The sequence below is a fragment of the Pogoniulus pusillus genome, chromosome 8, assembly GCF_015220805.1.
Source record: "Pogoniulus pusillus isolate bPogPus1 chromosome 8, bPogPus1.pri, whole genome shotgun sequence".
Classification (NCBI taxonomy): domain Eukaryota; kingdom Metazoa; phylum Chordata; class Aves; order Piciformes; family Lybiidae; genus Pogoniulus; species Pogoniulus pusillus.
In genome coordinates, this window is record NC_087271.1 from 11,816,346 (window position 1) to 11,830,533 (window position 14,188).

The 14,188-nt window shown below is 56.1% G+C and overlaps 2 protein-coding genes across 3 annotated transcripts; both read right to left on the reverse strand.

Annotated features, from left to right (window-relative positions):
* Positions 1–69: 69 nt before the first annotated feature.
* On the reverse strand, positions 70–8,009 carry PRKAB2 (protein kinase AMP-activated non-catalytic subunit beta 2). Of its 2 annotated transcripts, none has more exons than XM_064147229.1 (8): positions 7,960–8,009; positions 5,189–5,366; positions 4,796–4,962; positions 3,861–3,954; positions 3,191–3,305; positions 1,823–1,956; positions 1,469–1,537; positions 70–992 (listed from the first exon to the last, which is right to left on the reverse strand). In XM_064147229.1, exons 2-8 carry the CDS (start codon positions 5,348–5,350, stop codon positions 915–917), a joined length of 819 nt encoding a protein of 272 aa, XP_064003299.1. In that variant the 5' UTR covers positions 5,351–5,366; positions 7,960–8,009; the 3' UTR covers positions 70–914. The 2 variants fall into 2 exon arrangements, with proteins under 2 accessions (XP_064003299.1, XP_064003298.1); XM_064147228.1 differs by having other exon boundaries at positions 3,185–3,305.
* A 584-nt stretch (positions 8,010–8,593) lies between these two features.
* LOC135177365 (flavin-containing monooxygenase 5-like) lies at positions 8,594–12,010 on the reverse strand. The gene is made up of 8 exons (XM_064147231.1): positions 11,956–12,010; positions 11,688–11,876; positions 11,439–11,601; positions 10,565–10,707; positions 10,128–10,327; positions 9,691–10,040; positions 9,204–9,276; positions 8,594–9,119 (listed from the first exon to the last, which is right to left on the reverse strand). Exons 1-8 carry the CDS (start codon positions 11,986–11,988, stop codon positions 8,741–8,743), a joined length of 1,530 nt encoding a protein of 509 aa, XP_064003301.1. The 5' UTR covers positions 11,989–12,010; the 3' UTR covers positions 8,594–8,740.
* Positions 12,011–14,188: the final 2,178 nt, after the last annotated feature.

Consider the following 14,188-nt stretch of genomic DNA (forward strand, 5'->3'; position numbering starts at 1 on the left):
AAGGGCAGCTCCCTTCCCTCCACCTGCTTCTCTGGAGTCCCCTGCCAACACCATGCCAGCAGCACCAAGAACAATAAATACTGTAATAAATAGAGAAAACCCTGTCACGTGGCACTGCTCTGGCAGCAGTGGGGTAGCTGGGGTCCTGGGGTCCCTGCCTGGCTTCACTCTCCCCAGGCCCCCTCCAGCATGGGCATGTGCAGGTGTCCTTCTGGCTGGGATGAAGTCAGTCATGCCCCTCAGAAGCACTCAAGGTTAGGGACAGGGCACTCGGTCCTTGATGGTTCCGTCCCAGCAGCAGGTAAATGTGGTGGGCTCCAGCTGTATCCTTGCTCCCACTGGCTTGATGCTGAACGTGGCAGAGGCTGCAGTCAAAGCTAAGAGTCCTCCTCAAAGGTTGGGGAGCACAAGGAGGACAGCAACCCAGGGCTGCAGCACAGGGGGCAGGTGGCAAGCTGGCACATGCCAGAGGCCCTAGAGATCATTGTGGCCTTGGAGGCTCATCACCAGGACAGCACAGCAATGTTCAGCAGGTAGATGTTCCTGGAGGCTTGGGCTGGTGGCAGTGCCAGGCCCATCTCAGGGCCCTCACAGGCTGGAGAAGATGGGTAGGGTGAAGCCCTTTCCGTGTTGGGCGTGAGGAAAGGCTATTCTGGTGAGCAGCAGAGTGGCCCCAGAGGCTCGCAGAAGCCAAGGGGAGCTGTAGGTGGGCAGAAACCAGGGTTAAATTGAACCACACCAGTAGCGTGGGACAGCGTCACAGGCTGCAGCATCCTTGGGCTCACGGTGGAGGCCTGCATCTCTGCCGGGTTCCAGGCTGGAGCCAGCAGCCAGTTGTCACACAGTCCCATGGCCCAGTGTGTGCAGATGAAGCAGCGTTTGGTGTCCTGCGTGGGGGCGGGCGAGGCCTTGGCTCAGATGGGCTTGTAGAGCAACGTGGTGACGTACTTCTTCTTGTAGCGGTGCGTGGCACTCAGCACCATCACGCCATCCTGCCAGAGACACAGCGTCAGCAGCAGGCAGCAGGGATAGCTCAGTACAGCCTGGCTGTGCCAGCTTGGCAGTGGGGCACCCTGAGGCAGCAACTAGGAAGCAGCTGCTGCAGCCCCAGCTCCTGCTGTCCTAAGTCTCAAAGCCAGGGAGACACACTCATGACAGGTAGCCAGGGCAGAACAAGACGAGGGTCTGGCCCATGGCAGAAGAGCCCAGGGCTGCTCAGCTCCACCACGCTGTAGGGAAGCAGCTGAAAGGAACTGTAAGGAAGATACAATCTCCACCCCTGCCTGTGCCACGCTTCACTGAGCAACCAGGCTGTCCTCGTGTAGGTCTGCTGCTCCCTGCACCCACCACCTGTCCAGGTTATGCTACCTGCAGGTGCTGTGAGCTCCTGGGAGCCACAGCAGCTCCCCTTCCCTCACCCTGCAGCTCCCCTTCCCTCACCCAGCAGTCTGGTGGGACCTGCCCTTACCTTAATAGAGAGTGCATAGAGGTGATTGAGCATGACATGGTTGGGTTCAGGCAGCAGTGCCGGGTCACACTAGGAAAAAAGGAATGTCACAGGGGAACAGCAGCGCCCTGACCCCTCCAGCCCCAGACATCGCAGGGAGCTGCCATCTCGGGCAATCTGAGCAGCTAGGGTCTCTGCTGTTCTCAACAGGAACAGAGCTCAGCTGAGCACCAGGCAGAGCAAGGGGCCAAGCCAGTGTGGTTAATAGGCAAAGCCATGCTTTTCCCAGGAAATGCCAAGGGGAGGCCCCTGAAGCCAGGACTCCCCTTCCAAACAGTGTGGCTCATTCTGTGTGGGTCACATGCTGTTACCCACCGAGATATTGGTGTCCTTGTTCAGGATGACCTGGAGGAGATGAGGTGGGAGGATAGGTGGGGATTTGAAGCGCTCTTCAGGCCGATATACATACATCTCTTGGCCATAAGGTCCAGGTGGTGAGCTTGATAAGTCTAGAAAAGAGAAAGACAAGACATAAAATGGCAAAAGCAGGACTAGCGAGCAGAGCAGCTCCCAAAAAGCTAGAAGAACCCAGCAGGGTCTTTCAGGCACAAACATAATCCATAAGCCATGGTCATGTATCCTGCAGCAGCAGCTCAGCCTTTTCACAGCAGAACAGGCAGCCAGGCAAGCCCATGGCATTTGCAAGCAGGGCTGCAAGCTGGTACACACACTGACATCGCACAAACACCCCATGGCATCCACCCAAGACCTCTATACATGGCTGTCAGCACATCAGGGTCTCTCTCCCTGCAGCAAGCAGCCAGCCTGCCCCAGAGCTGTGCCCTTTGCAGCAGGGGCACAGCAAGCAGCACAAATGCACACTCCTGGGTGCTGCAGGACTGCCTGATGAGGAGGTCCTGGAAAGGGCAAAGGGGAAGTGTACCCTGAGCAGCTGCTGAACCTGTGTGAGAGGCTATGGTAGCTTGTGGTTGCTGGAAGCTGCACCAGCCTTATGTCCTGGCGACATGTGACCTGACCATTTTGGAACAACCAGCACCCAGAAGGGCTCCACCTCCCTGGACCTGCTGCATCTTGCTGGCTTCCTTCCAATGAAGTATCTGCTGCCAAGGCTGGGCAAAATCACAGAGCTAAGCTCTATCTGAGATGGGGTTTGTACCAAGAATAGCAGGCTGCACTCTGGGTGTCCTGGACTGCAACATGACTGAGCTACCTGCCAGCATTGCACACCAAGTCAGCACTGCTGGCGCCTGCGAGGTAACCTAACCTGCTGCTGTAACACAAGTGGCGAGAGAGGTTTCTGATGCGCTAGGGCCAGTACAAATTACCTTGGCATGAAAATTAAGAGTAGCTGCTGAAAATAACCTGGGTCCTGCTCTTGCCTAGCCTGTACCCCAGATCAGATGACTTACTCACAGTTGAGCAGATAGAAAGAGCTGATGTTCCCAATGGTCACCAGTCTGAAATGGTCACCTCAGCCATGCACAGGAACCCTGCTCTGGGACAGTGCTAGCACAGAAGAAGTTACGTGAGCACAGCCCCTCCAAGAGACAAGGCCTCAGCTATAGGCTGCTGAGGTAATGCTGTCAAACACTACTATTTCTGGGTGCAGGCCCACACCTCTACTCAGGAGGTCTGCTCACCCCTCAGAGCAGAGAGTGTCAGAGCAGAGGAGGTGGAAAACAGCACATGCAAAGCTGTAATGCTACTAAAACTCACCCCGACCTGAGGTTTCTGAGCTCTCCAGAGAATCCACCTTCAAGGCGTCGAACACCTCAAAGTCAGACTTCTTGACATGAATCAGGTTGTTAATCGTCCCCATCTGGCTGGTGACCACGGGCTGGAGAGAACTGAGGTAAGAGTCTTCCTATGTTCATCTCCAACTGAAGCACACTCAATGCTTCCTAGAGCATCCCAGCCCAAGATGCCGTTACCTCAGAGCACAGGTGGCTAGTGTCTAGCTCTGCTATAAGCTTGCAGATCTCTGCTGTTTACTCTGGGAGGATTTCCTTACACTCCTAGGTTCCTACATCATATTCTGTTTTCATCCTCCATCCTGCTACATGCCAATGGCTAAGTGTTCTCTCTTTCCAATGCTGCTACCCTGTGATTAATTTCAGAAGAGAACCTGCTGAACCTATGGCCCATCTTCCCAGGTAGCCAATTCTAAAGAGGATTTAAAGGCCTTCTGGCATTTCCCTGCCCCTCACTACTACCCCAAAACTCTCCCATACAGCACAGCTAATGCCAGAGGAACTAGTCTGTGACAGCACTCATGGCATGGAAATACTCCTTTTGTTTTGGAAGATACCCTCTACTCTTCCATTGGCCCTTTACATCATGTCTCATCCCCTGAAGAAGACAAGATCTGCAGGGATAAAACTTTGAACGTTACCTCAGATGGGTCATGGACCCACTGGCCATCCACGAAGAATTTGTACTGGTGTTCTCCTTCTGGGAGGTCTAGGATAGCGACAAAGTCGTTGTGGCTGTGCAGAGAGAAGAGATATGAGGCAGTGTTCCCCTGCTGGATGCTGCTCTTCCATGGGGCCCCAGAAAACAGCACTTTTTCACACACTGGCCAACTCTCCTGCCCCAATGCCTTCATGGAGGGTTAGGATTCTGCCTCACCAGTGATCTGAGGCACAGAAACAAGAAGCATCAGCATTCAGAGCATCAGAGCAGCTCAGACCCCCAGGAGGCCAGCAGCAAGGAGCACAGGAGCCAGTCCAGCCCTGCAGACCCAGGAAATGTTGATGTGACAGACACAATGGCGAGGATGTGTGGGCAGAGCCTGCACTGGCACTGTGGGACACAGGCAGCAAGTGGGGCAGCTCTGTGAAGCCTGCAATTGGGATAAGCCTGTTCCCAGGCACTTTGCTGGGATTAGGCCCAGAGTCCTACACAGTGTTTCCACAGAAATTACAGATGTATTGCAGCAAGAACTGCAAGAACAACATTAGGATAAGAAGACCTAAAAGGAGCAAAGAAATAAGGCCTGCTGGCAACAACACAACTATGCATGGGGTAAGACCATTGTGAAGACAAAAGCTAACAGCTGCCAGAGGATTGCTGCACAGCTGGGCAGGGCTTTGCTGTCAGGATTACCAGATGGGCAAGCAAAATGGTCTCTCTGTTTTATAATCTCCCACTGCACAACCACCCAGGAAAGCAGCTGATGCTTGTATCTGTGATCAGATCCCGAAGACCTTTGCTCAGACTGGCTGAAGTGAGAAAAGCCAGGTGAGCAAAGGGAACAACAGCTAGCACAGAGAAGAGAAAACACTCGCTGAGAAAGGAGTAGAGGAGAGTGAGTGACTTGAGAGCTACCTTTTGATGAGCGGAATCTTGGTGCTCCAGTTGTTGAAAGAGCCAGAGATGAAGACCTCTTTGCCTCCATCAGCCCAGCGAATGACAGTGGGACGAGCCTGTTGGGGTGGTTTCACTGACTCCTCCAGATCAGGCTGCCATGACACAAATTCCTTGTCCCCAGGAATCTGAGCAAACAAAACCAGAGCTTGACAGAGACACAAACGGGACCACATTCACTTCTCCTTTGCCTCTAACAGCTCACCTGCACATCCCAGACATGACCTTCTACAGCTTACCTGCCCTCCACAGACCCTTCACATGCCTGGGAGCACAGCCCCACACAACCAGCAAACTGAAGCTCCAGCCAGGGCCCCAGAGGGCAGGACAGAGAGGACAGAAGCCAGCCCTCACCTTGGAGTCATGTGAGCTGAAAACACTGGGGTCATCAGTGCTGCCCACCATGATCTTGTGTGGGTGCTCCTTGGCAGAGTGGGGGGTACCAGAGCCATCCGATCGGTGGGACTTGGAGCCATGGCGCTCCCCAGACACTCGCTCGCTAGTGGTGTTTCCCATGGCAGCTCAGCAGCCCCTGTGTGAGAGAGAGAGGATGGCAATGTGCCGCTGCCCATGGGCTCTGGCAACAAGCAGAGGAGCAAAGGTGCCATTTCCCAATGATCTTTGCCAGGGCAGACTGACAGCAATCCCAAAAAAGGCCCAAAGTCCATGGCCACTGCCAGGTTGGGAGCTGAATGGGAAATCAACACACAAGACAGCCTGATCTAATTATAGTCATAGCCGTATGAACCCCCACTCTAGTTAAGCTGGTAATTGTTAGACTCCAAAACTGATATGACTTACACTGCATCCCTCAAAAGCCCTCAGCAGCCAGCATAGAGGAGGGCCTGATGAGAAAAATAAAGCCAACCTTTATTGGCAAATAAATTGCTTGGTGATAACAGAGCCTCTTTCACAGTCTCATAGTCAGGCTCCACACACAAATGCCCTACATCCAGCAAGAAAACAGCCAGAGAGTGAAAGCAGCAACTGTTAAACAGCTTCCAACAAGTCTCCAAGTGCTCACAGGCAGAACAGCACAGCCTTGCCCCTGGCGAAGGTGACAAGGAGCATTTAACTTGTCTGAGTGGAATCGTCCAAGCTGGAGCTCGGCCAAGGTGTGGGGCTAATGCTGTAGCATCTGCAAAACGCTCAGCTCAGTGACACTCAGTTATGATTCACCAGGCAAGCCACTGTGCCAGCTGCAACACAGCACAGGAAGGAGGTCTGCTTGCTGTGACCCTAACCAGCAGCACCACCCCGAGCACTCTGGTGTCTGCTTGGACATCCAGAGGAACATGACTAAGTGCCACTCTAAGCTGGAGATGGCACTCCAGCATCATCCCCAATCTCACCCAGCACAGAGAACGCAAAACAGAAGAGCTGGCCATACAACACCAAGCTACAAACAACTACAGACGGCTCAGGACAAACAACAGCAGCACAAGCTATATGGAGCTCTTCAGGCCTTACCCTGTTTCCAGCAGACAGGACGGATCAGGGTTCTTGCCCTGTTCCCAGGTTTATTTTGCAGCTTACTGTGCTGATCATAGGCTCTGCAGGGCAAGGCAAGAGGGCAGCCAGCCTTGCCTCATGCACTTAGTTGTGACATTTGGGGATTTGTTTAGAAGATCAAGTTATATGACGGGTGCCAGGCAAGGCTGCCAGCCAAAGCCAGGCTTTAGAACATTACGGAGCAATTACTAAAGTATTTCTCAAATCCTGAGGGTTAAAAGGCAGCTCAAGAGGGCAGCTAACCCTTACTCCCACCCCCTCTCAGTGAGCATCAAGTGCCCACAAAGAGCCAGGTCAGATGAGCTTGCTCAGGTCAGCTTGCTCTAACATCTTCCCCCTCTTCTCTGGAGAAGTCTCAACAAGCTCCTCAAAAACCTCACCCCTGTGCTGTGGAGAAGATTCTTCCTCAATATGTTCACTAAGACTCTCTTACTTATCTACAGAGAGGAAAAGCTGAACGTGCCCTTGTACCAAGACAAACCTGAGAGATACATACATGTGTTAACAGATGTGAAAGTTTCCCTTTCTATTCTCTAAAGGGAATCCAGTCCCTCTGGCTGTCCCTCACAAGTCACACTCTCAAAACGCCTTCTGAGGTTTCCTTTCTGGCACACGATACCTGAAATCTCACGCAGGCAAGACCACCCCACCTCCTGCATGGCACATGCAGGTGCCCTGCTGTGCTGGGCCAGGGAGCTCCTTGAGCACAACCTGTGGGACTCCACTTGACTGAATTAACTTCCACCTCAAACCCTGCCGCGTTCAGACAAGCCCTTGCAGCACGGCATGCTCCGATGGTGTGACACAAGTCTGTCCAAGTCACCGGTGGAAACGCTGCTCAAACCGAAGCCCAAGCGAAACCTCTGCAGTGTCTCCGTGCATCCGCTGCCAGCTGCAGTCCGCAGTAAGGTGTGTGCTTGCCGGCGTGATCCCGCTGCCCAGTCCCTTTCACCCAGCCCCAGCTCCCCACTCCACTTCTGGAAATGACACGCGAAATACACCCGTTCCCCCTGCGATGTGTCCCGCTCGCTCCCAGCAGCCAGAGACCAGCCCTGGGAAACACCAGCAGCCAGCCTGAGGTGGCTGATTTTGGAGAGACTGGGTCTCTGCACGGCTGGGCTGACACCTCCTGCGGCTGGAATTACCCAGGCAAGTCGGACTCTCTCTCCTGCCTCTTTCGGAGAAAGGAACCAGACTTCAGCCGTGAGGTCGCAGTAGGGTGCGGGGGTGTAAGCCGCGGAACCGGAGAGAGGAAAGCCTCCCTCCCCCGGACTCGCACCAAGCCGGCACGCTGCAGGGCTGTCACGGCATGCTCGGCCCACTGCCGCCCGCTCCCGTCCCTGCCAGCTCATGGCCAAGCGGTGTTTGCCACTGCCCCGAGGACAAGCGGACCGCACCGACATGGGACAGGACCCTGCTAATGGGCTGAAAGCCGGCTAAGACCAGCCAAAACCGAGGGGTTCAGGCCACCCATGTCTCGGGCCGTGTCGCCCGCTGGGGAGCCCAGCCAAGCCTCACGCACCGTTTCCTCCCGGCCAAACAACGCCCAGCCAGCTGCCGACCGACCGACCGGCCGTGACACCCCACCGTTACCGCCCCGACCGCGGCCCCACCTGCCACCGCCGACCCGCTCGCCGCCTCCGTCCAAAATGGCGCCACGCCCCGCCGCCACCGCCAGCCTCTGCGGGGCGCTCTGGCCCGCCCCCGGCGCCGCTCCACGGCCGCGCGCCCCCCCCCCCCCCCCCCCCCCCACCGCGGCGCCGTTCCCGTGCTGCCGGGCAGCCGCCATGTTTCTTGAGGGCAGATTCGCCCACTGTGGCTAAGGGCGGGCGGCCCGCACGCTGACATGGTGGGTGAGGGCAGCGCGGCGTCCCCTGCGCCGCTGCCGGCGGGCGGCCATGGCGGCTGAAGGCAGGGCCGGGCTGGGGGCGGCGGTAGGAGTTGGGGTGACTGTGCGGCTGGCTGCGGGGCGGGCACGCTGACTGACTGCGGGGCGCATGTGAGCAGCGTGCTGTCTGCGGGCTGGCCAGGCCCGGCGTGAGCCCGGCGGGGGCCGGAGACGGAGACAGCCCACGCAGTGTGGTCTCTGGTCCTCTCGGCCTGGGACTAGCTTTATTGCTCGTTTCCCGAGGCGCCCCGCCCCACCGAGTTCCCGGTTTGTTAGCCGCCTTCATACTGGCCTAACCCACAAGTACAGCCTGTGGAGCTGCAGGGCCAGGATCAGGGGGAGCCACCCCTGTCCTCAGAGCAGCCCCTAGCAAGACCTGGTGCGGCCAGGGCACGGCAGGAAGGTGGAACTGACTCCCTCTGTGCATGCTGACAAGGTAGCAGACCTAGGAAGATAGTACAGAAACATCCACGCCCAGAGGAAAGAAAGGAGATTGCAAGGTGGTTCTACTGTCTCCTCTGCTTTAGGTTAAAAGGAGAGACTGAGACATAGACGAGAGTGGCCAAAATCAAACCAATGCTGAAGATCTTGAAGATGTGGGGCATGGATCTGGAGGAGGCAGGATCATGCCCAGCTCTGGATTGTAGGGGCTTGATGACACGCTGCCACTGGGTGAGGATGGCCTCCCTGGCACCTGCCCACTTGCCTGGGCCCTGCAGGCGGTACTGGTAGGGTGTGCAGGGCCCAAAGGCCACCTCCAGTGCCAGCTTGGGGTCAGTGAGGAAGAGGATGAGCAGGTTGGGCTTGACCCCCACCTGGCAGGCGAGCTCATCCATGTAGGGGATGTAATCCACCTGGATGGTGTGCCGCTGGCTCTTCACGTACCTGCGGGCAGGGAAGGCAGGCAGGGTTGGCAATGTGGGAAAGAGGGTAACAGTGGCAGAGGCAACGCCTTCGCAGAGTCCTTACCTCTTGGCCATTGTCTCCTTGGTTTGTGTGATATCAGCCAGCATGTCAGCAAGTGGTGGCAGCTTGTGCAGCCCTGGGGAAGAGGAGGTTGGTTGTAGTTTGAGGGAGGGCTGTGCTCCTGCAATGGTCTGCCTGGCTCAGCAGCCCAGCCTGGCCTCTGCTTGCACATGGAAGCGTTTGGGACTTTGCTTCTGATATGGTGCCATGTTCCCAAAGTGGGAAGCATGGACAAAGAAGGTAACTGCAGGAAAGGAAAGGGAGAAAGTTGTTTGCAGCCAATAGGACCTGTTAATGGCCCTCACAAGAGAAGATGAGAGCAAGGCTTGTGGCAAAATTCAGTGCTGATTTTTGTCCCATGAAGATACAAAATGAGAATAAACAGGTAAATGGAGGGAGGAAGAGAGTTAGGTGATGCCACCAGCTGAACAACCCAGCCTTGCCATGGCTGAGAGGGCCCAGCTGCATCCGGCCAAACCACCCTGCTTACCTTTGAAGACACGGGTAGCCCAGCGACACTGGAGCTCAGAGATGGGCATGATGGGACCCAGAGGCTGGATGAGACCGATGAAAGCTAATGTTGGCTGCTCCAGGTCAGGGGGGAACACAAGTTTGTAGAGGGAGATCTGGTTCTCCACCACCTTCACACAGCCCTCAAGAAAGGGGAAGGAGAAGCTGTATCCTGTGGCAAAGACCACAGCATCAATCTCTTCCCTGGTGCCATCTTCAAAGATGACAGATGTCTCCGTGAACTCCTTGATGTTTGGCTTCACCTGCACCCTGCCTGAAAGGATGCGGTTGGGCAGGTCGTCATTGACAGTTGGGTGCTGGTCAAAAAACCTGGAAAGCACAGACAGACAGTGTGGAGCCTGCATCTGGGATGGGTAGCACTGAGCCAAGTACCTTGGGTGCTGCTGAGGCACTCACCCGTGCTTGGGCTTCAGGCCATAGAGTGCGTGGTTGAAGCGGGCATTTAGCTTCCTCTCCGCGTAAACATTTAGAGCATTTAGAGGCAACAAGCTGTGGAGGATCTTGTAGCAGCGTCTGAAGTAGATGACATCGTAAGGGTACCCATCATCTGCCACTCGGTGTGCTACCCAGGCCCCACGCCTGGTGCTGAGGAAGACCTGGGAGGAAGGAAAGGAGAGGTGCTGGCTTGGCAGCATCATCGGGACTTGCCTGAGCCCCTGCCGTGCTCCTTGGACAGGGATGTCAGCACAGCTGTGGGGACTACAGCAGCCACCCATACTGTGAGGGGATAGAGTGCTGGAGAAAGCAGAACCCACAAAAGATGGCAGGGGGTTACTTGATGCCTGCTGGGGTCCAAATAATTGGCACTGCAGCTCTAGCGGCTTTCTGCCTACCTGCTCAGCTCTGTGGCTTAGCTCCACGGTGATGTCAACCCCAGAATTCCCGATGCCAACCACCACCACCCGCTTCTCTGAAAAAGGCTGTGGGTTCTTGTAGTCCCGGCTGTGCAGGTACCAGCCCTTGAACTTTTCCAGTCCTGGAAGACAGAGGGAAGTTGTGCTAGGTAGGGATATGGGGCAGGAGCTGCCTGACCCCCTGCTTAGTCTGATGGTGTGTTTTGGGAACAGGCTGGGACCAGCGTGACTAGTGGGAGCAATGAAACCCTGAAATGGTGCTAAGAGAGGTGGTGGCATCTCCAGCCTGGGAGGTGCTCAGCAAGGCTCTGAGCATCCTGCTCTGGCTTTGGGGCTGGCCTGCATTGGAACAGAGCTTGGAATGGAGACCTCCATGTTCCCATACAAAAATCCTCCTGCATTTCCTGCCAGTGCCAGGGGCAGGGGGACGAGGAGCAGCCAGGGTCCGTGCTGTCCTGCCAGACCCTGGTGAGGGTTTGCTCCAGCCTGTTTTTCAGCCAAATAGTGTCTCCACAGCTAAAAGTCCTCCAGACATTTTTGCCTGGCACCCAGAAGAGAAGGGTGTTACCATCTCTCAAGCCTAGCCAAGGGAGATGGAGAGCCCAAATAATGTGTGGTCCACAGCTTGGCGAGCCTGTCTGGTGAGGTGAGCTGGCAGTGGCGACACCTGCCAGCAGGACACTTTGGTCAGGTGTTGTTGGCATGGCAACAGCCACCAAGACAGGTAAGATAGAAGTGTGATCCTACCATGGAAGCATTTTGAGCAGCAGCCAGAGTGCGGTGGGAGCTGAGCTACAGAGAAAGGTGGTCCTAGGGGTGACAGGAACTGGGCGAATGCCCCACAGCACAGTACCTGGGAAGGTGCTGAGCGGGAGGTGTGCCTCGGTGTGGTGCCCGGTGCACACCAGCACAGCATCGAAGACAGATGCCTCCTGCTTCCCCTCGCTCTCAGTCACCACATCCCACTGGCCCGTGGTGGCAAAGTCGGGGCGCTTGGACACACGGCACACGCTGGTCTGGGCACAGGGAGAGTAAGAGTCAGGCACCCTGCACCCCCCAGCCTCATTGCTGCTGCTTCCCCCCAGTCTCCCACAGCTTTCACCTTGAAGCGAATGTGGCGGAGCAGGTCGAAGTGCTGGGCATACATGCGGAAGTACTCCATGATCTTGGAGTTGTGCATGAAGTTAGGGAAGTCCTCGGGGATGGGGAAGTCACTGAAGCACATAATCTCCTTGGAGGCATTGATGATGACAGAGGGGTAGATGCTGGCACGTCCTTCCTCAGGGCATTCCTGGAGGAGTGAGGCATGGCTTAGCATTGCCTAGGGAACCCTGGGCTGCCTGCCTGCCCTGCCTGGCACCTTGCCTTACCTGTGGCTGCAGAGTTAAGCTGCATGTAGTCATAGCAACTGTCCCTCTACCCAGCACCCTGCTGGTGGTGCAACTACCCACCCAAGAGCAGAGGGAAGGAGGAAGCTCTGAGTAGGTTGGGACCATGCAGTGGTGATAGCTCGTTGTGGAGTCCTTGTGCCCCAGTTCCCCAGTCAGCTGGCCCTGACGAAACCATATGTCCTCACAGCTGCAGTTGCCTTAATTGCCACACTGGGTCTTGCTGTTTGCTGAACCAGCTATTGTGGGTCTCCTCCCTGGCAGTTGTGCTCTGCTTCCCTGGTTCTACTCCACCAGCCACGTTTCTGACCCACTGTGGGCAGAATCAGCAGTCTGTAACTTAGCTACCCCCAACTCGATGGTGCATTGTTTCTCCCCAGACTCTCCCACTCAAGTATTGGGGCATGGTGGATCAGCTTGTGTTCTTGGTGGCTCCCTGGGGCAAAAGGCAGCAGCCTTATTAGGTGGGGTCAGAAATGGGCTCTGGGGCTTCCTCCAAGGCAAGGAGAATCAAGGCACAGAGAAGACAGCACTTGATATATCTGCGTGGGCAGGCAACAGAGGAGTAGGGAGAGAAACAAGCAGGACTTTCGGGAAAGGGCTGGGCAGGATGAACTGGGACGACTAGAAGGGTCAAATAGAGCCAGGATGAGTAGGAGTGGGGTTGCAGGGTTCCAAAAGCAAAACGGCAGGGAAAGGAATGGACAAGTCCGGGAAGGGAAGCATGAACAGGGAGAGGGCTGAGCTGGAGGAGCAAGTTGGAGGTAAGGTCCTTGGAGAGGATCTGCCCTGCAGGAAGGGGTAAGTCCCTGTGGCCGGCACACCACCCAGCACCACGGGGACCTCCTGCAGCCGCAGCGTTTTTTGCTATCCTGTGGTTTTCTCTGGAGTCTCGGCTGGCACTGCATGCAAAGCAGGGGAGTGGTGCCAATTACCGGTCCCTGTCCTGCCGGCGCTGCTGCTGCGGGGCAGTCAGGCACAGCAGGGGGCTTACCTCGAAGCGCCAGAGCCCCCCGATGTCCCCGCTCCTCTCGAAGCAGGTGGGCACCAGCCCTTCATCCAGGCAGCATTTCAGGGCACACAGGCCAGAGGCACCGGCACCGATGACAGCTACTCGCCGGTTAGCCATGTCCTGAGGTGCGGTGGTGGAAGGGATACTGGGAAAGCCTCTGCCAGGGGTGAAACACACTCAGGGGTGTGTGGAGCCTGGCAGGTCATTTGAGGTGCTGCTTATTTGAGGATGGCCATGCCTGTGCTTCTTGAGGTGATCAAGCTTATCTGAAGCGTTGCAAGATGGGTTTCTTCCAGACATGGTGTTCCCTTGCTCCTATGCCACACCTCCTGCCCACGCTTGCCCACCCTCCCAAAGGGTTCATTAGTTTCTGTAAGTGCTTAAATGATGCCAAAGCTGCCCCAGGACTTCCTAGGTGCAGTGGCCAAGGTGTGGCCATGGTTCAGGTTTTGTCATACTGTGGTGTGGAAAAAAAAAATGAGGATGCTCAGGGAACTGGCTTTGCCTGGCATCCGGAGAAGAGGGTACCACCAGTGCTGAGTTTTCAAGCTGTGCCAGGGAGATGGAGAACCCAGCAGGCACATGGCCAGTGGCCCAGGGAGCCCCTCTGATGGGACAGATGAGCTGGCAGTGGTGACAGCTGCCAGCAGGACACTTAGACTAGGTGGTGTTGGTGTGGCAAGAGCCACCAAGCTGGGTGAAATAGAACTATGATCATGCAACCCCAGCTGTTGTGTTAGCTTGGGGAGGCATTTTTTGCAGCAGCCAGAGTGGGGTGGAGGCTAATCTGTAGAGAAGGGTGGTGCCAGTGGCGTCAGGGTCTAGGCAAGCAGCCTCCAGGGCAGTGCCTTGGTATGCCTTGGTGTGATGCCTGATGCCCACAGTCACAGTGCCAAAGACAGAAGCCTTCTGCTTCCCCATGCTTTCGGTCACCACATCCCACTGGCCCATGGTGGAAAAGTTGGGGCTCTTGGACACATGACATGCACTGGTCTGGCCACAGGGAGAGTGGGCATCAGGCACCCTGCACCCCCCAGCCCCACTGTTTCTGCCTTCCCCCTACCCTGGGCCACTTCATCTGTCACCCTGATGTGGATATGCAGAGCAGGTCACAGTGCTGGCATACATGTGGAAGTACTCCATGATCTTGAAGTTGTGCATATGTTCCCCAGGGGCAGTTGAAGGGCCTGCTCTCTTTAATAT

Bases quoted from the DNA above. Each gene is read 5' to 3' on its own strand.
- LOC135177365 (XM_064147231.1), bottom strand. From the start codon at position 11,988: ATGACTACATGCAGCTTAACTCTGCAGCCACAG. The intron at 10,708-11,438 runs GTACTGTGCTGT...TCTGTCTTCCAG, and splicing joins CCCGCTCAGCACCTTCCCAG to GACTGGAAAAGTTCAAGGGC. The intron at 10,328-10,564 runs GTAGGCAGAAAG...CCTTCCTCCCAG, and splicing joins TAAGCCACAGAGCTGAGCAG to GTCTTCCTCAGCACCAGGCG.
- PRKAB2 (XM_064147228.1), bottom strand. From the start codon at position 5,350: ATGGGAAACACCACTAGCGAGCGAGTGTCTGGGGAGCGCCATGGCTCC. The intron at 1,957-3,184 runs GTGAGTTTTAGT...TCTCTTTTCTAG, and splicing joins CTCAGAAACCTCAGGTCGGG to ACTTATCAAGCTCACCACCT. The intron at 993-1,468 runs GTAAGGGCAGGT...TGTCTCTGGCAG, and splicing joins TCTATGCACTCTCTATTAAG to GATGGCGTGATGGTGCTGAG.